Here is a 23,207-nt window from a genome sequence, read left to right as displayed (position 1 = left end):
AAGAGTGTTTTAGTGGTGGATATATTCTGATTTGTTAGTTGTTCTGTTATTCTTGCATCCACATTACTGCTGCCTGGAGGGGTCTATAATGTGACAAAATCTGGACAAAAAACCCCAGACATTTGTGTGGTATGAAAAGTTACAGGATAAACTCTGGTTGGCAATGAAGTAGTATGACCACCCTAAAACATGTGCAGGCATAAATAGTATGGTAAGCAGGATCATGTGTGATCCAATAGCATCAGAGGCATAAATCATCATGAATGTGCAATGAAAGGGACATCTAGAGGGACACAAATAGAAACAAAAGCTCAGTTGTTGTATAATGATTGTGCTAAAATGCTTTAAATGTTAAGCAACAAAGTTCTATTTTTTAAATTAACCCATTTTTTTTTATGTCGGTTGCTTCATTTTCCTCTTATGGTGGATGAAATGTGCCATCAGTACAGTATGCTTGTTTCAAAACCCTGGAGTGAGAATCTGTGTGTTTAGTGAAGGGACAAAGCAAACCATATTGGCCCTACAAGGATAGTTTTGTTTTCTGAAATCTGAATTCTCCTCAGTTGCATCTAACGGCAAGAGGTTGCAAACCCTGGGAGCTGACGCTGAGAAGGTCCACTCAAATTCCCACCAAACATGCTTGAGAAGTTGAAATGTATAATATCTTTAAGATATTAAGATGCAAGGAAACTCATATCGGGGAATAGTTAGTCAGATATCTTAATTTTGATAGCTCATAATCAGCACTTTGAATTGTGCCTGTAAACAGGTTGGTGGTCACTGAAGCTGCTACAACATGACATGAGAGGTATATGCTTCCTATCACTGGCCTTGGTCAATAGTCTGAGTGTAATATTCTGATACAGCTGGAGTTCCTGAACACTCTTGAATGGCAAGCCCAGAGATGTAACTAAGGCAGGTCTCACTGAATCCAGATCTGACATTTTGAGGAACAGAAGCAGTGGCAGATACCTGTATAAAATCACTCCAGGCACTGGAGGAGGAACAGGGGTGGGGTGGGGGCAGTGCACCATCCCTGGCACCATCAGGGAGGGGGTTACCATCGCGGCCGCCCTCCAGACATGCACCATGCACCCCCACTGCACCGGGTACCACGCCCCCACAGGTGACGTACCATGCCCCCAGGACGCACGTCACGCTCCTCACAGGCGACGTGCTATGCCACCGTGCCATGTGCCCCTCCCCACAGGGTGGTGTGCCACGCCCCCAGGATGCGCATCACACCCCCGGGATATGCATCAGCCATTCCCTTGCCTGCTCTCCGCCTCCGGTGCTGGAGCATACAGCTTTGCCACTGACTCCAGGCAACTTCTGATATCTGGGTAGCCAGTTTCAGGGCTGAATCCAGGAGTGCGACCAAACTACAAACCTGAGTCTTCAGATGAAGTGCAACCCTATTCAAGATAGGCTGAGCCCCTCTTCTCTGATCTGCCTTATTACTGACCAGAAGCACCTCTAACTCTCCTAGATAAAGCTTCAGTTTGTTCATTCAAATCCATAAGATCAGACACTGAGGACTTCACATGACACTAAATGCATGTTTGTATTTACTGTGCTGGCTTTTTCAAAATGCAAATTATATCAGTGGTGTTGATAATTAATGGTATCAGAGCTTTCATGTGGGGAAGGATTTAACTCTTTCCTCCTGAGGAAAACCCCTCTTTTGGTGTCAGTAATGCTTTAGTAGGAAAAGCCCCATTAGCTCCAATGGGGGATTTCCTACCAATACAAATGTTTGCTTCAGTGGAGGGTTTTTCCTCAGAACTGCAACAGGTGGCTAAGGAGTTAAATCACTCTTCTCTACCTGCTGTATGGCGATAATTATGCTATTTGCATTTTTTTTAAAGAAACCCCTACATTTTCAATGCAAAGCCATATTTAATGTCATGCATAGCTGGAGTTTGATTCAGAACTTGAACAGCTCCCTTGGATTTAGATGGAAAGAGAAGGAGATGGTCCTGGGCTGTATCCAACATAGTGTGTTTGGTGTTCTACCCATGGAACAGGGCTTACCCTTCCTCTCCTTTCCTCCCTCCCCCCAATCTGCTCCCTCTGGGGCAGATTATGAGGGTGTATAAGGAACTGTCGGGATAGAGAGCAGAATGAACCTTCATTGCGCAAGTGGGATGGCTGTGTTGGAGCCAACCCAATGAACTTCAAACCTCCAATGACCTCACCCAGAAATTTCATGTATGTGTTAAATATCATGAGGGACAAGATGGATCATAGGCAACAGGAGTTTCCCCAGTATTCCTTTCTGAAACCACCCTTCTGAGAATGACTAGAGCCACCTTAACAGGGATATGTTCATAATTAACAAATCACAGTATTAAAGAAAACCAACAAGGAATTCTTATGAAGGGATCCCAAGAGAGGAATCAGTAGGTGTTAGTTTCTTTATTCAATAGATTTGTAGCTCATTGTTCAATGTGAATAATTTCCAGGGTGGTTTACAGTGACAGCTCAAGGCCCATCACAATCATCAGTCACCACACTGTGACATTTAAAGAGAGAAAACACCTTTTTTTTATTTCTTCAAAGTTTATTTCAGATGAGGAAGTACCCCAAATTAGGAGAAGCCTAGGAGACAGACCCTCAAGGGCAAGCAAACTCTTAGATAGGTTTCCATGATTCTGTGGAACTTCCTCCCAGTTAAGATTAAGCAGGGGCCCTCACCATTCAACTTCAGGAGCCTGAAAAATACCTTTCTTTTTCAGCAGGCATTTTTCAGGGAGCTTTCTGCTTTTATGATTTCGATTGCTTTCATCCAGTGTATAAATTTTAATAATTTTGGTGTACACTACTAGATACTTAGGCAATTAAGCAACAGATAAATATGTCAAATAAAGTAAAACATGGCTACTTCTCTCCCATGCATTAAAACTCTGCTGTGTCCACTGAAGCCAACCAAATCCCAGACTGACCTAAATCAGCCCAATTCCATTTGGGATCTGGGATGTGATCAGATCCAGCCTTTGACTGACAGACCGTGGCAGTGGACACCAGCCACGCTGACCAAAGCTTTCTTTCCTTTCCACTCATCACCTTGAGCTTTATTGCTGCTGCTGCTGTGGTTATTGTTGATGACCTACATTCACCATAACTGCCAGATAACAATATAAAAATGCAACAAGAAAACCAGGTAAAACAATTTACAATCAAAAGAGCAGGAAAAATCCTAACCCAATATATATACCGTATTTTTCGCCCCATAGTTTTTTTTGGGGGGGGGAATAAATGAATTTCCCCCCTTTATTTCCCCCCCAAAACCAGGTCGGGGAATCCAAACCAGGTCGGGGAGCAGCAGGATGGCAGTGCTCTGCCTCCCCACTGTCCCCCAAGCTTGTGGGGCTGCTCAATATCTGCATGAAGCCCGGGGCATGCTGTGCAGCGCGCCCCAGGCTTCGGGATGCAGGCTGCTATCCGCAAGCCTTGGGAGCCCAACGGGATCTCCCGCAGAGTTCCCAAGGCTTGCGGAGAGCTTCCTGAAACCTGCATTCGCCCCATAGGACGCACACACATTTCCTCTTCATTTTTGGAGGGGGGAAAGTGCGTCCTATAGGGCGAAAAATATGGTATATATCTTTTGAAGGCATTGATTTAGATTCTCTCCCTATTCCCTATGAACCTTTCTCTGATGCCTCTGGATCTGTGTGGATGTCATTATACAATGGTACCTCAGTTTATGAACTTAATCCATTCCGGACATCCGTTCTTAAACCAAAGCCATTCTTAAACCGAGGCACACTTTCCCTAATGGGGCCTCCCACCGCCGGTGCCCTTCCACCGTTCAGCTTCCATTCGTAGACCAAGGTAAAGTTTGCTAAGCAGAACACTACTTCTGGTTTTGCGGAGTTTGTAAACCAAATAGTTCATAAACAGGGCTGTTCTTAAACCGAGGTACCACTGTACTGCACTATGAAGGTCTTATGGTCCTAATGACTACAACAGCCATGCCTGGATGAGAGGGATGTTTACTGTTATCTATTTTGTAAAATTTATACACCACTTTATTATTATTTTTAAAAAACCTCAATTATCACTAACTACAATAATAATTAGTGATAAATAAATTGCTAAAATAAAATTATCACTAACACAGTAAACAGTAAATTTATCACAATAAAACTAACAACAATCATTTAAGATACTGGAAAAGTTAAAATAACAATAGACCAAAATTCGATTAAAACCCTCCCCAGCTTTCTAAACATCTGGGTAGGCTGGTCTGAACAAAAAATGCTCTTAGCAGGTGCAAAAAGGAATACAATGAAGGGGTCCTTCTTGATATCAACAGACAGAGAGTTCCAAAGTGGAGGTGCTGCCACATGAAAAGATCGAGTTCTTACAAATGCAGAACAAGTATCATTTGACACCTGCAGCCATGTCAGTTCCACTGCAGTTGAGTGGTCATATATGAGGGGAGGAAATCTCATAGGTAAACTGAAGTTGTTAAGGGCTTTATATACTAATAGCAACACCTTGAACTTGGTCCAGTAGCAAATTGGCAACCAGTGCAGATCTCTGAGCTCAGGTGCTTACGCAATGCATGTGTCACCACCACCCAAAATAACTTGAGGCACTATAGCTGATGTAGTGGGAAATATTTATGGCAATGAAATTTTCGTCATTATGCTACGAAATGTAATGTTTTCTTATCCCAAAGAGGAGAACTAATCTTTCACAACATCATCATAGTCACTGTTGTACTGGAAGCTGGAAGAGCTCACTCTTTTTGGAATAATGATGACATCTTCATAGATGGTGGTAGTGCTTGTTTTGTGTCCCTTAATGTCATTTCCTCTAATAATATGGCCAAGGGTAGCGTAGCATATTTCAGAGGGCTCTGCAGAGACTTTGTCATCAGTGTTCTCCTGGGAAGAAAGAAATCAACTTTTACACAAAAAATGCAGCTTTCAATTGTGTGTGGAGTCTGTAAATGAAATTCTTCTACCTAATACTGTTACCAATCATTGGTAGTGCAGCTAGGAACTGGATAATCTGTCAGTTTTGCCCCCCCCCCCAGTTTATCATTTTATCTATCTTAACTTCAGTTTTCCAAGTTTCCACACTTAGTCATGTTTGTTTGTTTCTAATGCAAAATAATTTGGCTTGGTCCTCCCTTGAAGAGTCTACTGCCCCTACCCCAGTCACAAAATTGTTTGATGGGGGGGTGCCATCAATTATTTCTTCATTTAGCCACTCTTTTTGAGGTATTATTGGACTCCCAGCAACTGTATACATGACCAGTAGCCAGGGGTGACTGAAGTTGGAGTCCTGTAACATCTGGAGTCCCTGTAAGTATTTAACTCCACACTTCAGTATCATGAATTTCAGCAGGGCTCTGTCACAAATATATTTTGTTGGTTTCTGCTTGGTATTCACCTGAGCATAATGAGATATTAGTCTCCCAGAAAAACTCAGCCATTCCTATAACAACAAAAAATTCTCTCAGTGGTTACCTCTGCCGAACATTGTAAATTTTCCCAGTTCGTATGAGGCCATCAAGTTCACACAGAATTTATGACTCATCCTTATGCAAACCCCAAACTTCTCTTTACACTCCTTTGCCTCAGAGCATGATACCAGAATAGGAACCAAATGGGACAAGAGAGTTCAGAACGCAAGTAAATAAATAATCCCTTGTTAAAGGTAAAGGTAAAGGTACCCCTGCCCGTACGGGCCAGTCTTGACAGACTCTGGGGTTGTGCGCCCATCTCACTCAAGAGGCCAGGGGCCAGCGTTGTCCGGAGACACTTCCGGGTCACGTGGCCAGCATGACAAAGCTGCATCTGGCGAGCCAGAGCCGCACACGGAAACGCCATTTACCTTCCCGCTGGTAAGTGGTCCCGATTTATCTACTTGCACCCGGAGGTGCTTTCGAACTGCTAGGTTGGCAGGCGCTGGGACCGAGCAGCGGGAGCGCACCCCGCCACAGGGATTCGAACCGCCGACCTTTCGATCGGCAAGTCCTATGCGCTGAGGCTTTAACCCACAGCGCCACCTGCGTCCCGTAAATCCCTTGTTAGTGTAACACAATTATGCTCTAGCAGGGCCTCTTTTTCATTTATCAGCTTGACCTTAGCTATTACAAATATCTGCCATTTTCATATATGACTGAAAAGATATTGAAGCAACATTTTGTAAACCTAAAGAATTTGTTGTCTTTTTAAAAATATGATTTTTAATTATTTAACTCATGCATTTATATCTTGCCTTCTATAGTAAACAGCAAAAGAGGCAGCTTTTACCAATTAATAAATACAATGCAGCCTTGACCTGTGCTCTGTTTAAAGCAGCACTGCTCCACTTTAAACAATCATGGCTTCCCCCAAGGCATCCTGTAGTTCATTAAGGGTAATGAGAGTTGCTAGGAGATCCCATTCCCTTTACAAAGCTACAATACTCAGGTTTCCTGCGAAGAGGGGTTTGCTTACTAGGAACGTAAAATGGGAAGGGAAATAACTATTGCCACTTTGAGCTCCTCAGAGGAAAAACAGGATATAAATATAAATAATAAACACAATCTTGAAGAGGACAGGAAAAATCTTTCAGTACCTCATCATGAACTGATGAAACGTCCTCAGCTTGTACTGGAAGAAGAAGCAGAAATAAGATTTGAGTGTAAAAATAACAACAACGACATTGAGGTAGGCATGAGAAACTACAAATATCATAGATCCTGCTCTGCTCAGCTGCATGGAAACATCAAGCATCTTCAAACTATTCACTTGATCAAATCCCTACTGCAGGAGTGTGCAGAAGGTAGATCAGGATCCAGTGGGCAAGGCTTCCTGACTTTCAATAGCAACAACAAAATTACCTTTCCCCACCTAAATTAGGCAGCAGAAATAAGAAAAGCTTATGGTAACTAGGAGTGGGCTTTTTTGTGAAAGATCACCTCATTTCTAATACTGAAAAAACCCCAAAGCCCTTTGCTCAGAGGCACCCTGTCCTTTAATTTGATCAGTTATGGTAGGCTCTAGTTTGTAGATCTTGGGGTTCTGGTAGATCTGAAAAGCCCGAAGTTCTGCTGCGGTGCTGTCATTTTCTGGAGACGGAGGTCACTTCTACACAGCCTGTTTATCAGTATTTCATTCTGGTTTCCTTCGTTGTGTCAAGCGAGTTGTGATCCACACTTTCCTGTGCAATTTCCCATCATGTGGGCCAGTCTTTGGGGGGGGGGAATGGGTTTGTTGTGCAAGACCTCCAAACCAAATTTAATTGCACAACCTGCCTTTGCCAGTGTGCGATTGAATGCCGCCCCAAACTAGCGATGCTCCAGAAGCCAGGCTCTGCAATAGGCTTAGAGACGTAACTACTCACTCACTTCTGATGTGAAAGCATTTCTTTCTCCTCAGGCAGGGCAAAGGGTTTCTGCTGCAACATAAAAACCAGAGAAGCTGTTTGAGAATGGAGTTCAGCCACAGTGTACAAGTACTGTAAATGCTTTCCCCTTCTGAATATCTGTTCCCTACCTGAGATGGGAAGACCTCTCCCAGATCAGGGCAATAGCTGAGTGGTAGAGCATCTGCTTTGCATGCAGAAGGTTTCAGGTTCAATCCCAAACATCTCCAATAAGGGCTGGGAGAGTACTCTGCCTAAAACTCTTGGAAGGCCGCTGCTATTCATTGTAGGTAATTCTGAGCTAGATGGTCCGGCTCAGTCCAAGGCAGCTTCCTATTTCCCTTAGCACCCATTTCTCCAACTCCTTGTTTCATCTGGGTGTCTTACTAAGGCAGAGGCATGTCAAAGAGAGATAAACTGATCCTACATACAGAAACTCTTACATGAATGGGTGTGTGAAGTGATTCGCGGCACAGTAGCAAACACAAGACATTGGAATTGTCTTTCTTTCTTTGCATTGGTGTCCATTTTTATATGAGATAATGCTCACACCCCATCTGCATATGAAATGGTCCTGCTAATAGGGGAAAGGGAAAGTTTCAGTATAGTGAGGAGAGCCCACGACTTAACATAGGAAGCTACCGTATAATAATGAATTAATAGAAATAACTAATTAATAGAAAAATGCATAGAGTTCATGAAAGCCAAATTGGACGGCATCGTCTAGTGGATGGAGGGCTTATCCCCAACACCTCAGCCTCATCCCAAGGAAGTCCAACCTTAAGATGGTAGAACATCACAATCCTTCAGGTTTAGGATCCCTCTTCTGTACATCTAGGTTTGAGATCCTCAAGCATTATTTAACCCAGCCTTTTTCCCTGGCAGGGACTCAAGGTGGCTTACAGATAAAATAAGAACAGTTAAAACATAGAAAAAGAATAATTGAAAAAACAATTAAACATTAATAGAAATAAAACGATATCTACATATCTATAGCTATATATTATAGATTAAAAGCATGCAGACATAGGATGCCAAGTATACAAAGAGCCTTGTCTCCCGACATCATTTTCTAAGTACAGCTTTTATTAAACCATTGAAGAAGTTTGGTCCATTATCTGCTTGAACTGGGAAAGTCCAAGGTTAAATCTGGAGCTGGGATAACCTGACTCCCCTCCCATTTGAAGTAACACTAAACATACCTTTCTTTGGTTCCTTTATTCCCCATCTCTTCTGTGAGAGTTTTCAACTTCTCCTTCCTTCCTTCCTTCCTTTTTTGAGTGTGTTACAGTAATTGCTCTGCCAATAAACTTAGAAGAGTGAAATCCCATCAGAAGGTATAAACGTTCTTTCACATGGTTTCCGTAACCAAAATCAATAGAGTAAAATGACACAGCAAAGAAATTCCCCTTTTACATCACAGGTAGGTGTGTAGCTACCAAAGAAATAAATGATGTCACTTCTTCAAAGTGATATGTCAGAACGGGCTAATTGTGGCTTTCTAGTAACGAGAGAGGAAAGACCCAGGTGATATGGCTGGGATTCTTTTTGGGGTTTGTCATGATTCATCATCTGACTTTCAATGTGCATCACCTTATCTCCGGCTAAACATTTTGCCCACGTGATAAAATAGCATAAGAGAAGTTTGCTCATAAAACGTACCACACAATGTTGTTCCTCTTTCGTTTGCAAAGCAGCCTGATGTCCACCTCCTCATTTTTCATCCAGTGTCCCCAAGCACAAAAATAGAAATAAATCCTGGAAGAAGGTTTAAACAATCATCTTACAAAAACTGTGTTTTAAGGAAACAAATAAGAAGAAATTGGTTTCTTGATGATAAAGAACTGTGTGTACGGTAAACTGATACTTTTCGCTATCTAGTGGTTTCTGGGTGTTTTCCTTTTATAGCACATATCGTAAACTGACAACATGTGGTTTTGAAGCATGATGAATTATGCAGCCAAAGTGATTAGTAAAATGTTTCTTCTTTAGAATGCTGTGTCATGGATGTAACACTATTGACAGGGTTGTCATACGTTTAGGAATTCCAGGACATGTCTTCTTTTTGGGGTCCTACATGCCCACCTGGAGAGAATTTTACATTTTAAAGCAAATGTTCAGGATTTTTGGTTTTTAATTTTTTGGGTGTGTGTGCAAGGGCAGCTCTGGTTCAGGTTCTGGCTCTGGCTTGGCTCTAAAAAAGCTCAACAACTTTTTGTGTCCGGATTTTTACCCCTTGAAATATGGCAACCCTACCATTGACCTTGTCTGCTGTGTATGATACATCTTGGGTCTGTAGAACCAGCTGAGCATTGGAATCCATAGAAGCTCAGGGTAAAACATGATTAAATTCAGTGCAATAAACAGTATTTGGTCTTACTAGTCTTTTGGTGTCTGGCCTACGAGGAGCTTATGCTGTTGTAGGAACATAGGAAGCTCCCTTATACAGAGTCAGAACATTAGTCTATATAGCTCAGTACTGTCTACACTGGAAGCTGCTCTTCAGGCAAGGTTTTCTTCCAGCCCTACCTGGAAATGTTGGAGTTGAACCTGAGACCTTCTGCATACAAAGCAGGTGCTCTACCTGAGATATGGCCCTTCCCTGGTAGAATCTCACACTAACTTGGGTATATAAAGGCTAAGAAAGTGCAAGGCTAATTGGCTGGGCATCTGTCCCCACAATTAAATATGTGAGCACTCATGGTGAAAGGGGCCAAGCAGGGGTAGCCAACATGGTGCCCTCCAGATGCTGCTGAACTACAGTTCCCATCACCCCTAGCCATTGGCCATGCAAGCTGCGGTTGATGGGTGCTGGAGTCCAAGAACATCGAGAGAACATCACCTGGCTATCCTTGGGCTAAGGTCTTGAGCCAATGCATTGCCCGAGGATAGCATTAAAAGATTTTAGTTGGTATTTTAAAAAATGATTTTTAGATGTCCTTTATTCTTTTTGAAGGTTTTAAATAGGTTTTTTATTTTTAATTATCCTGTTTCTACTACTTTGTTGTTTGCTGCCTTGTGCTCTTTTGGGAAGATAAACAGACTAGAAATTTGACTCCTTTACCATTTCACCCCTCCGTCTCTCCTTCTTGGTTACAGACAGTGGGGAAGTCAGATAAGCAGCACTGCCCTGCTGCCTATTGGAGAAGAGGTGAAAGAAATAGGTGCATATAGGCACATGTGGCGGCCTTGCCTGAGAGCACAAAATTTGGGGGGAAAGAAGATTTAGAGAAATAAGTGTTGTCATGGGTCAAAGAGTTGTAGTGTGCTCAGTGGTTTTATTTACTGTCTTAAGTGTGAGGAATCTCAGACCCAAAGGCCGATTATGGCACTCCAGGCCTCTCTATTTGGTACTTAAGACTCTTTCTCTAGGCCATGCCCTTTTTGAGTACTTTTGCCTGGCTAGAATGTGTCCCACATTCCAAACAGGGACAATAACATTCAGGAATGCAAAGCTTCCTTTAGCTTTAATATGGAAATGTTTCTCTTCTCACTATCCAAAGTCCTGAGATATAAAAATATCAGAGACTCTTTTGAAATGGAAAAAGATAAGACCAATTAATTTAATTTGTTTATAGTTAAAATGGGCCGGTGTGTGTGTGTTCAATTACCATCAAAGTGTAGCTGTTATGAAAGCCAGTTCCCCTTGGGAGTATCCAAAGCAGAAGTAGCTATATTTCTGAATACACAGTGCAGAACTGATCAGTGGACAGTGGACTACAGAGGCAAGATGTACTCTGCGTTTCGGCTCACCTTCGTTTTCTGCATGATGGTGCTATCTGGTAAGTACTGCACCATGGCAAGCTAGTTTAATTCAGGCCCTGGGATGTCAGTGCCTGGGGTGGCAGGGCAACTGTTGGTCCCACTAGGTCTGATGCTACCACCCCCTTTTACATTTTTTGGTCAGGACTCCAAGTGAAAACTTGTGGTTTTGCTGCTATACGGCAGCTGTCCATTACTCCAGGAGGTATTTTAAGGTAATATAGCGGTTGCTGTAACAGCAGCTGTTTTCAAAGTGCAGCTAGCCCTTCTCCACTGCTGTTCATTAGCTTATGCAGGGAGTGGTTGCAGGAATGGGTGGTGGTGCTCAGCCCAGAAACATCAGCTGAAGTGCCTGCAGCAGCCACTGCTGTCTTTGTTTATCGAGAGCAGAGCAGTGCAGTGCGGCGGAAGGTAGCTCAGACCTGCTTTTACCCTTACTGGAGATGGAAGAGTTCACATTTAAGTTCTAGTTCACATTAAAAGTTGGACCTACTATATTCGCCCTTACCAAAACAGGACATAAACAGCAATGGAAATCAGTTTAATTTTGCAGTGCAGTTTTGCAGCCAAGTAGTGTGCACAAAAATGCATATACTAGGGTAAAGTGTGTGTACATATGCATATATTAGTGAAAAGAAAATATAAAAATGGATTTGGGGAAATTATTTCGCAAAAAATTGTGTATTAGGCAAAATCTGCATGGAAACAGATACATTATGTGAACTTCGCACGGAAATGTAGATGCTATTCTTGAGGACTATAAAAAAACAGCGGTGGAAATTTGAAGAACTGAGCTTAAGATAGGAGAAATGAGAATCCGAGATTGCCAAATTTGACCATCCCTATTTATGAAAATACCATAGGCGTCTGGTTGGCCATTGTGAGAACAGGATGTTGTGAGAACAGATGCACATTGCAGAATTTTTCTTATGTTCTTAAGCATTTGTTGAGCTCCCAAGGATTTAAGCAGTCTTGGCTTCTTTTGCAGGTGCAACACAGGTGATTCACGAGCGATTTCAGAACATCACAGCAGGAGAAAATGTCACTTTGCAATGTCGTCTGGCCAAAAAGCACGACGTTGTTCAGATCACCTGGCAGCAGGAGCAGGGGGAACAAGAGACCAACATGGCTACTTACAGTGAGGCTGGTGGCACTACAATACTGAGTAAATTCAAAAGAAATGTCCACATGTCCCAAAGTGGACTGATGGTTTCTGCTATCACCTTCCATGCTGTTACACTCAAGGATGAAGGCTGTTACAAGTGCATCTTCAATGTATTTCCCATAGGACCCATCACAGGCAGGACATGTCTCAAGGTCTATGGTAAGAGTCGTATGATCTTAGAGGAAGGCCAACAATGCCATATTATTTCTTTTCAGCAAGCACATTTGTACTTGAAAGGGCAACGTTTCCTACATCAACCCTTCCCATGCTCTCAGATCAGCAAAGGGGGCTCTCTCTTTTTTACAACTAATGGCAATGACAGATACAGCCTTCCCTTAGTGGTGCCTTGTTTGGGGGCAAAACCTCCACTTATGGGTACACCAAGACCTCTTGCCAGTTCAGCACCAAGTGAAAGATGTACCTGCTTTCTCAGGCTTCTTAGTTTTTAATTAGCAGCTACAAAGATATTTTAACTAGCTTCTTTTGTTTTAAAGCTCTAACACAACCCCAAGTGACGGTGAGGAGTGTATTGGATCCAGGCAATTTTGAAGAAGAAGTGGTGGAGATAAGCTGCTCAGCAACAGGGAGACCAGCTCCAGAGATCACCTGGAAGGTCACCAAACCTCTTCTGGTGGAGCCAAAGCAGTATGTCACCCAGCACCTAAACCAGACAGTGACTGTTGTCAGCAATTTTTCTTATGTCTTTCTCAAAGATGTCTGGGACAACACAATAAGCTGTGTTGTTCATCATCCATCTTTAAACACTGAACAAGAGGTGACTTTACCTGGAATTATACCTGGGATTATACATGGTGAGTTTGAATTTAGATGACTCTGGGTTTAATTTACTTACTCTTTTTTTAAAAAGCTGATTGCATAGAATAGAACATTAAAAAGGAAGAAGACAACTTGATTGCAGGGTGTGCCCATCACCTCTAGTCTTTTAGCCACTTTTCTTCAGGGTGCTTGAAATTTTGTGGCTCATTGTGATCCGCATTGTTGGGCACAGGTTTCCCCATGAGTGGAGGGTCCTGCTTTTGGCCAAATCAGTAGTTCTATAACATTACTTTTACTTGGCACTCCCAATATTTTTTAGCACTCTGTAGATGCCACAATCTGAACAAAACATGGATTTTTTTGGAGGTGGGGTATACGAAAGAGATTTTGAAGACCATACTACACTTTTGGAATAGCTAAAAATGAGACATTGTTTTCTGGTCGGTTGAAAGAAAGGCAGCTTCACAAATCATTATCTTACATGTGTTAAAATCCAGGACAGAAGATGGGGAGTGAAAATAAAACGATGGCCTTGGCTGTTGGCTGTGTTGTTTATATAATGTGATGAATCTTTCCATGATAAAATACATACAGTGATACCTTGGGTTACATACGCTTCAGGTTACAGACTCTGCTAACCCAGAAATAGTGCTTCAGGTTAAGAACAGTTTCAGGTTAAGAACAGACCTCCAGAATGAATTAAGTACTTAACCCGAGGTACCACTGTACGTTTATAAAGAAATGACATGTTAGGAAACAAGATGGTACTTATGCCATGGCACTTCCTCAGATACTGTGCATATGCCAGTGGCAACAACAACAACAACAACTTGTATTACCAGCATCCACACCTGCCTACAGCACAGATGTTATAGTGCTGCCAAAATGCACACTTTTCATGACACACAGTGTAGATCTTGGGGATCAGTTAAAGAAATGGAGGGACAAATCTATCAGTTTCTCTCAGTTTCTCATTTTCCCAGTCTGAGATACATTTTTCTACATCAGTTTTTAAGTCCTCGTGACATTTCAACAGCATTTTAGTGCTAATGTATCATAATGTACACATGTCTGTATGCACATTTGCATGATATACACATTTTACAAGGCAGGTTTCCCTAAAATAATGTGTTTTAGTATGCTATTTTCACTTATATATGCATTTTTATGCACACATTTCCCCAACATATGCACCTTTGCACAGGCTACTTGGCTGGAGTACGACATTGCAAAATTCAGTTAAGTGTAATTTTTGAAGGATGGCTGTGTTTGGGTTCATGTATTGTTTTTAAACTACTAAGTGAATTGAAATTCCTCCCTATTGGTATACATCTGCTGAGCTTATTATGTATAGACATCAAGCCATTTTTCCACTACTTTTTCTGGTGCTGTTTCAGTAGCAATTCTTATTTATTTATTTTTGCAGTTCAAAATGAAGATCTGCTGCCAGGAACTTCTGCCACTATTGCAATTTGTATTTTGGTGGCCATCTTTTCCCTTGGTCTATTGCTCTTTTTTATCTGGTACCGCTGGAGGAGGCTACACCCAGCCAATGAGAAGCAAGACCTTCTATGCATGGTAAATATATTGATTGATTGATTGATTGGTTGGTTGGTTGATTCAGAAAGAGAGAAAGAAAGAAAGAAAGAAAGAAAGAAAGAAAGAAAGAAAGAAAGAAAGAAAGAAAGAAAGAATTTGACAAAGTTGTACAAAAAAGTTTTTTTAAAAAAATTATCCACAAGACTTAAGATTTCAGGCTTCTAGACAGCCAGAAAACTGAATTTCAAAAACAAGATTCAAAAGTTGAATTTGAATTCTAAAATATTGCTGCATTTTGATTTTTGTTTGTTTTGTTTAAAAAACCTCCAAACTTCTTAATGCCTTCTTAAGCAGCAAAAGTTTACCATCCAGCCTCTTTTATGTTCTAGATATGGAGGCAATTGATTTTGCTGTCCTACAGAGCATCCTTAGGTGGCAACCATCATAAAGTTCACTAGTAACTTGGCACCTCAGAATATTTGTAATGCTTCAACATTCTGTAGATGTGACATGGAAGGAAGAGAAAAATTGGTACAAGCTTTACAGCAGGAATGGTTCATAAACTTTCCAGCCCAAGCTGCAATACTAGAAGGTGCCCTTTCTCCATTCTGTGTACAGAAGTCTACTGGACTAGCAGTTGAATCTGATTTCAAAACTGGTGATGGAACAGCAGACTAGCTTAGGGGATGATGGGTAGACCATATAGGACATGCAACTCCAATAAAGGGGACCATTGAAGCAGGCCACCAGTTCTTACCAGCACCTGCTCTCTGAGGTCCTCTGCGTAATAGTAGGGATGGCCCTGCTGCAAAAACTAAACTCCTTTGCATCTTTAGATGTCATCATACTTGCCAATGGTTTGAAGCCAATATATATGGTCAATGTGAGAAGATATTTATTTCCCTGCTGCAGTTTCTGAAGAGAACACATTTACATGCAAAAGTCAGCGTTCTTGAACTGCCCATCTAGTTCACCATCTTTAAAGTAAAATCTGTCTCTGTTGATAGGTTCTTTCTGTATGTCCTGGATGCATGACGGGTGCAAGCTATTCCTATACTCAGGAACAAGTTGTAGTGGAACCATTTCCTGAAGAAAGCCCTCTGAACAGATGAAATATATTTTGGACAAACAACACCAGACTTTTTAGAATGTGAACTCAGAATGTTTCTGTGTGAACAGAGAATTGCCTGCTGGATTCTATATTACGTTCATATAAAATCTTCAGTAGGATCTTCAGGAATTAAGCTACGTTGCCCAATATTATGATTATTTATTTGAAAAATCTGTTTATATAGACTAGAATAATAAAAACAGAACATATTTATTTGCTACATATTTTATGCATTGTGGCCACTGGAATTCTGAAACTGTGAACTCCGAGGGCCAGTTTGCTGTTGTGACACTTAAAAATGCAGTGGAAATTCAAATGAAAAATGACTCAGTCCATCTGATAAAAGTGAGACAGAAATGACTGGCTTGAAGATAAAGTTCTGATTCTGTTGCTGGGTTAAGGGAGGTGACATGTATGGAAAACACATATCAAAATACTTCAAGACCATTAAGGGAAAAAGGAAACTCGTTGAACCTTTTTACATCATGAGTATATATGTGAGGCAGTCACAATAAAACAGCTCACTAAATTTTGAGAAAGCTTGGGTGTATATGTTATATTGGTGAATCATAATAAGAAAAGAAAAAATAGATGACTCTCATTCACTCCCACCTTTGCTAGTGACCAGGGCTGCTCCCTATTTTCTGGTATCTAAACCTGATAGAAAGCTTCTGATTTGCCTTTTGGAAAGATGTTAGGATGCTTTAAAAAATACACCAAAGGGTGGTTCTAAGGTGGTAAGGGAAAGGTAAAGGGACCCCTGACCATTAGGTCCAGTTGTGACCAACTCTGGAGTTGCGGCACTCATCTCGCTTTATTGGCCGAGGGAGCTGGCGTACAGCTTCCGGGTCATGTGGCCAGCATGACTAAGCCGCTTCTGGCTAACCAGTGCCGCACACGGAAACGCCGTTTACCTTCCCGCCGGAGCGGTACCTATTTATCTACTTGCACTTTGACGTGCTTTCAAACTGCTAGGTTGGCAGGAGCTGGGACCGAGCAACGGGAGCTCACCCCGTCGCGGGGATTCAAACCGCCAACCTTCTGATTGGCAAGTCCTAGGCTCTGTGGTTTTGACCTTAAAAGCTCTAAACCATTTGAGACCAGCCACTTTCTCCCATGTATACCTACCTGAGTCTTGACATCCTCTTCAGAGGTGCTTCTTCAGATGCTTCTGGCAAGTGAAATGAGGCAGGTGACTACCGGGAAGAAGATGCTCTTGGTGGTAGCAGCCGGTTGTGGAATATTGTAGAATTGTAGAGTTGGAAGAGATGTAGGGTCATCTAGTCCAACCCCCTGTGATGTAGGAATTTCAACTGGCTGTTATAATTAAACAACATGAGGAATCACAGTTCTCATAAAGGTGTCTCAGAGGGTGGCCTCCGAATGAGATTGTTATAATGGTTGCTGTTTTATTTAATTTATTTATCGGTGGTTTATATGAGAAAAAGTCTCAAAGCAGCTTTCTAAAAACTTTTAGAATCCGTAGTTTTAATGGTGTTAGCAATGTCCCAGTAAGCCAGAGGAGTGAGAGTTAATCATAAAAGGAAAAGGAGACAAAATCATTATTAGCCTAAGCTTCCCCGCGACGGGGTGAGCTCCCGTTGCTCGGTCCCTGCTCCTGCCAACCTAGCAGTTCAAAAGCACGTCAAAGTGCAAGTAGATAAATAGGTACCGCTCCGGCGGGAAGGTAAACGGCGTTTCCGTGCGCTGCTCTGGTTCGCCAGAAGCAGCTTAGTCATGCCGGCCACATGACCCGGAAGCTGTAGGCGGACAAATGCTGGCTTCCTAATGGTCAGGGGTCCCTTTACCTTTACCTTAATATCTCCAGGTGGGAGCAACAGCTTATTCATAAAAGAAAAGGGAAAATGCCATTGGGGAAAAGTGGTGTCATCATTCAACATACCTTTTCACAGGATAGTCTTGTGAGGGGACTTCAAACTCCCAATTCTTGCAATGTTCTTTTTTGTTAGACCCAAATTTAACTGAAATCATTGGCTATATAATATTTTATTATGCAGTCACATCATATTCCATTCTACACAAATAATACCAAGAAGAGGGTTGTATTTTCTTGGGCTTGAGTTTAGTTGTCATTTTCAGCTAAGTGACTCATCGTTGGATGGGAAGCGTGTCTGATGCCATCTGGTGGCGCTTCTGCGATCAACGGCAATGCAAGCTGAAGTCACTTCTGAGCTTCTTAGAGAAACACCACAGACTTCACCTCTTGCATTTTTGGTCTTCCTCCCTCCTCTACTATTTACATTCCCCCCCCCCCATACTTATAAATGTGTGTGAACTGAGCATGCCTTATGCCTCTGGAGAAGGTGGCGGTGGTGTGGTTTTGTCAGTGAAAATTCATGCAGCAATATTCATGCACCACCACCTTCTCCAGAGGCATAAGTCATCTGCCTTTAAGGTGCTATACTTTGTGTGCTTGCTGAAGCATATACAATGCAGAGTCCTTTCTACAGACATATCTGCCAATGTGCAAGGGCACAGTGTAGGGGGGGCAGTGGAGCAGTGGTCCAGGGTGCATATTTTTGAGGAGGTGCAATGCAGGCGCCGCTGGTGCAGTGTACCTCTCCCAGTGTCAGTGGAACCAATAGAGAGGTTACCAATGGACTATATTGTCTAAATTTGTTCATGCAATAGTGATAGACTTTTATTTTCTGCAAATCTATTACATATTCTCTGTTCAAGAATTGCTACGCTTATTGATTTATTTTATTATTTGTATCTCCATCATATAGTCTCTGTTTAAGAATTGTGAAATATTACAGGTTATATATATATTGTTAGATCATTATTAGCCTCAATATATATAATGAGTTTTAAAAAATGTTCAGATACACCTTTCCAAAGAGACCTGAAGCATTTCTATTAGGAATGATTGGAGTGGAAATACCAAAAATAGATCAAAAACTGTTTATGTATGCTACAACGGCAGCAAGAATTTTACGAGCCCAAAAATGGAAACAGCAGGAGCTACCAACAATAGAAGAATGGCAGGCGAAAGTAATGGAGTATGCGGAAATGGCAAAGTTGACCGGACACATCTGGAACCAGAGTGAGCAAGCGTTCCAGAATGAATGGACTAAATTTATATTATACTTAGAGACTCACTCTACACATAAAAGACACCAGCAGGACTGAGATAGGGCTCACTTCATGAGAAGAATCAACATTCTATTTCAGACAAGTAACGTTAAATATAGGATGGAGATGTTATAAATGTGCAAAATAAAATGTAACAAAAGGAAACCAGAAAAAGGATGGAGGGAAGTCGAAAGCTCGGCAGAGCAAATGATATAATGGTTGTTATGTTATGGTATTACATAATTGTTAAAAGTTGAAAATTAATAAAAATTATATACACAAGAACATTATGTTCGTGTTGCCTGTTATTGCTTAAATAACAATATTGCTTAGGAGAGGCAAAACTGAGATGTGGAGATATGCTTCAGAGGTCCAGACTATAGGGAGCTCCAAAAAATTAATAATTATAATTTGGATTATAATTTGGTCTTCTTTATTTTAGTTTTTTATTTTAATTGGATTATGATTGGATATATTAATTGGATGGTTTTTTATTGGAAAATTAATAAAAGTGATTTTAAAACAAAAAACAAAAAAAAATACAGTGGTACCTCTGGATACGAACAGGATCCATTCCAGAACACTGTTCGCATCCTGAAGCGACCGCAACCTGCATCCGTGCTCGATTCGCCGCTTCCGTGCATGACATCATTTTGAACGTCTGCGCATGCGCGAGCGGCGAAACCTGGAAGTAACATGTTCCGTTACTTCCGGGTCGCTGCGGAGTGCAACCCGAAAGCGCTCAACCTGAAGCAACTTCAACCCGAGGTATGACTGTATTGCTTAATATTGTCTGTTTTTGCAACACAGGGGATTTCCTCTGTTACATACCTCTCCCAGAGTCAGCGGAACCAACAGAGAGGAGCACCGTGTCAGGCCATGCTGGGAGCACTGCTGTGGGTGTGCCTCATTCATGCCTGCCAAGTACTATGTTGAGTGGCCAGGCTCCTCCTGTGTGGGTGGGCAGGCAACACAGTGTGGTTCTTCTTGTGTGGGGATCGCTCTGGCAGTGTCAGCGGTGAGGGCTGGGGGGCTGGGGTGAGATCCTCCACCCTTTGTGACCCATTCCCTGGCACACACACACATGCTCCCCCCAGCATGCATGCCCGCCCCGGGTGCTGGGAGCTCATGGTATGTGTGAACACCAGGATGGGGTTCCATGATGGAATGGAAAGGGAAATAAGTGTAGACCCACTCTTGACCTTCACATGGTTACAATGGCTTGGAAGACAGGACCTCAAGAGGGCCAAAGAAACAGCCTGCACACGAAAACATATTTGGGTTAAGGATATTGTCTGTTTCTTCAGGACACAGCAGTTTCAATAATCTATGTAAGAGCCTAAAATGTTTTAAAAGAAATTGAACAAAGTTGGTGCTAGAAGACCAGTATATTATATCGCCTATTAAGGCCTTCAGACAATGCCGCTACTCTTCCAAAGTCACTAGAGTGGCACTATCTGTTTAATGAGAACTAATTCAGTGCAATTGTGTTTTGTTTACTGCTGTTTCTGCCAATTTCGTCCGAGGCCTTATCTGATCTCAGAACTGGGTGTCCCTTTTAAGATCTATGAATTGAATACCTCTTAAAATAGTCTGTTACCTCTTGACTTTTTCATTGTTAAACAGGCAGGCAGAAAACAATGCTCTATACAAGAGTGTCCTTTTCAAAAACCTGCTTTCCCCTTTATATCAGTTTCATGAATCTGTGACAATAAAGAAGATGGCTCTTGTACAAATTCAGCAGGAATGCTTAAAAAGCTGACGGGTTTGACTGCTAAGCTTTTCCCTTAACACTGGAACAAAATTATAGATTCATTTCATTGCTTAAGGAAACAGATGTGCTTAATTTTTGTTTATTTTCAAAATGGGGTAGTGCAAATTCATCCAGTAATTTAGAAAGAAAGAAAGAAAGAAAGAAAGAAAGAAAGAAAGAAAGAAAGAAAGAAAGAAAGAAAGAAAGACTATATATATTCCTCTGGAGCTGTTAAAGAGAAGACACCATCATTTTGATGACGTAATTATGGCTGCTGATAACAATAACAGTAATTTGGAACTGTTAAAGAAGAGGCCATATTATTATAATAATTAATTGCGGGGGGGGGGGGGATTCAAGGCAACTTAGAATCATAGAATCATAGAGTTGGAAGAGACCACAAGGGCCATCGAGTCCAACCCCCTGCCAAGCAGGAAACTTACAGTAATATATATTTTTTAAAAACCAAAAGAAGTAGTAATTAACATATAAAAAGTAATCAGGACCCTTCCCAAAGGGCACCTGGTGGTAGAGGAGAGAGTTCAGTTGTAGAATTAAAGAGTTGGAAGGGACCACAAGAATCATCTAGTCCAACCACCTTCAATGCAAGACTATTTTGCCCAAATCTTTGCCCAAAGATTAAGAGTCTCATGCTCTACCAACTGAGCTACAGTCTTTACAGAATCTTTTTAATTTGTCAACTTCTCAACCCAAGCCTTTCAAAGCTGAACAGATTTATTGGGGAAGTGAGATCCCAGAAATGTCTTTCTTTTTCTTTTTTTGTTAAACATGATAGCGTCCTATTCCTCATTTGGCATCTCTTGAGATTTGCTATACACAAGAGCCCAAAAAATGAGCAGTTGAGAGATTCTGAAGCAAAAATAATACTATGATAATAGCTGGAATAATTTTTTGCATTTTTTTTTTTACGTTTTTCTTAATTTTTGACATTAACATAACAATAACAAAGAAATAAACAAGGGAAGAGACCAAGGCTGGGCAATACATTTTTGCACCTGAGTCGAACCAGAAAATGGCTGAGTTTGGTTTGTGCCAGGGGTCAATTTCTCTTGCAAAACCTATTTCCAAACTGTGAAAAGTGTGGAATGAATGGATGAGAGAAATATCTTGGGAACAATTCAGAAATGAAGATGGGATCAGCACCCGATTTAGGGTATCATAGGATGATTTCACCGCAAGGGGCACCAAGCCGAGGGCACACAAAATTATAATAAATAAAAAAGGAATTATTGTGTAAATAATAAATATTTAAGTGGAGGACACCAAATTTTGTCCTTGCCATAGGAAATGTCCAGGGGTTTGGGGGGGGGTATTTATTGGGGGGGTTGGCTCAGGTGTGGGCAGCTTGGGTGCAGGCTGCTCTGCATGCCATGGCTGCTGCCAGCCTGAGCCAACAAAAGAGGCCTGCATGAGAGCCAGTGTGGTGTAGTGGTTAAGAGCGATAGACTCACAATCTGGGGAACCGGGTTCGCGACTCCACTCCTCCACATGCAGCTGCTGGGTGACCTTGGGCTAGTCGCGCTTCTTTGAAGTCTCTCAGCCCCACTCACCTCACAGAGTGTTTGTTGTGGGGGAGGAAGGGAAACAAGAATGTTAGCTGCTTTGAGACGCCTTCGGGTAGTGATAAAGTGGGATATCAAATCCAAACTCTTCTTCTTCCTCTTCTTCTTCTTCTCTTTCTCCCATTCGGTCTGTTAGCTTCTCAGGCTGTCCTCTTTTTGTTCTTCAAGATATGGCAACTATATATATCCTGTATGTAAACTTCGTGCAAGGAAATCAGGAAGAAAACTCGATAAACCAGTCATCTAGGAGCTCTAAGAGCAGCAATCAAATTTGTGTTCCTTAGGAAGTGGCAGCTGGATGACTCAAAGAGCTATTATGACTCAAAGAGCTATTATGCAAGAATGCAACCCAGACCATTCTTCCAGACTGCCTTGCTCACTCACTGGCTGCACACATGAGAGGAGGAGGCTGAGGTTGGTTAGAAGTTGGGTTGCCATATTTCAAAAAGTAAAATTCCTGACGCCCGCAAAATTGTGATTTCCCCATTTTTACACCCCAAAACCAGGACATGTCAGGAATTACCATGACTTATGGCAATCCTAGTGACAAATTTTCAGTTCCTTTTTTCCCATGAATATTCAAAACAGAATCTAAAATGTAGTTCCTTATTAGGGATGCTCATTCAGCATTGTATAAAAGGTGGGACGAACAAATTGGGAATGAGTAACCAACTCCAGTCAGGTCCTAAAAGGCATCTGTTAAGACAAGAATGCAGAAACACAGAAAGCTGCCTTAAATTGAGTCAGATCATTGGCCTATCTACCTGGAGATGACAGGATTTGAAAGCTGAGGTGTTCCGCATGCAACACAGAAGCTCTACCAGTAGCTGAGGCTCCTGAACAGCTGAGGCTGTTGTTGGTGTTTTATTTTAGATCTTGTTGTGATTTATGTGGAAATTGTTGTTTGACTGTGTATTTTTTAATGTTTTGTTTATTGTTTATGACTACTTTTGCTATGTTGTAGTTAATGTATTTAACTGTTGTATTTTTTTCCCATGGTGTAGGCCATCATGGTTTAAATGGTATGGATGTATGGATGTATGTATATATGTC

At 41.7% G+C, this 23,207-nt stretch overlaps 2 protein-coding genes across 2 annotated transcripts in view; one reads left to right on the top strand and one right to left on the bottom strand.

The window, feature by feature from the left end:
* The window catches only part of LOC309368472 (uncharacterized protein), a 67,649-nt gene extending 57,683 nt beyond the window's left edge, over nucleotides 1-9,966 (bottom strand). Inside the window, exons 1-5 of the mRNA XM_081908602.1 lie at nucleotides 9,031-9,966; nucleotides 8,571-8,667; nucleotides 7,352-7,401; nucleotides 6,580-6,614; nucleotides 3,514-4,895 (exon numbers count right to left, since the gene is read on the bottom strand). Of these exons, the coding sequence (XP_081764728.1) occupies nucleotides 4,695-4,895; nucleotides 6,580-6,614; nucleotides 7,352-7,401; nucleotides 8,571-8,596 (312 nt within the window). The 5' untranslated portion in view covers nucleotides 8,597-8,667; nucleotides 9,031-9,966 and the 3' untranslated portion in view covers nucleotides 3,514-4,694. The remainder of the gene's footprint in view (nucleotides 1-3,513; nucleotides 4,896-6,579; nucleotides 6,615-7,351; nucleotides 7,402-8,570; nucleotides 8,668-9,030) is intronic.
* Nucleotides 9,967-11,049: 1,083 nt separating this feature from the next.
* On the top strand, nucleotides 11,050-16,454 carry LOC309368441 (OX-2 membrane glycoprotein-like). Its single transcript, XM_081908548.1, has 5 exons — nucleotides 11,050-11,150; nucleotides 12,119-12,454; nucleotides 12,790-13,107; nucleotides 14,499-14,650; nucleotides 15,619-16,454. The coding sequence occupies exons 1-5, from the start codon at nucleotides 11,099-11,101 to the stop codon at nucleotides 15,721-15,723; spliced, it is 963 nt and encodes a 320-aa protein (XP_081764674.1). The 5' UTR covers nucleotides 11,050-11,098; the 3' UTR covers nucleotides 15,724-16,454.
* Nucleotides 16,455-23,207: the final 6,753 nt, after the last annotated feature.

Source organism: Podarcis melisellensis (assembly GCF_964234715.1).
Source record: "Podarcis melisellensis genome assembly, chromosome: 4".
NCBI classification, from domain to species: domain Eukaryota; kingdom Metazoa; phylum Chordata; class Lepidosauria; order Squamata; family Lacertidae; genus Podarcis; species Podarcis melisellensis.
This window is presented reverse-complemented; position numbering and strand designations above follow the sequence as displayed.

Coding starts and splice junctions, on each gene's coding strand:
- LOC309368441 (XM_081908548.1), top strand. CDS start 11,099: ATGTACTCTGCGTTTCGGCTCACCTTCGTTTTCTGCATGATGGTGCTA. Junction 11,151..12,118: donor CTGCATGATGGTGCTATCTG/GTAAGTACTGCA, acceptor CTTCTTTTGCAG/GTGCAACACAGGTGATTCAC. Junction 13,108..14,498: donor TATACCTGGGATTATACATG/GTGAGTTTGAAT, acceptor TTATTTTTGCAG/TTCAAAATGAAGATCTGCTG.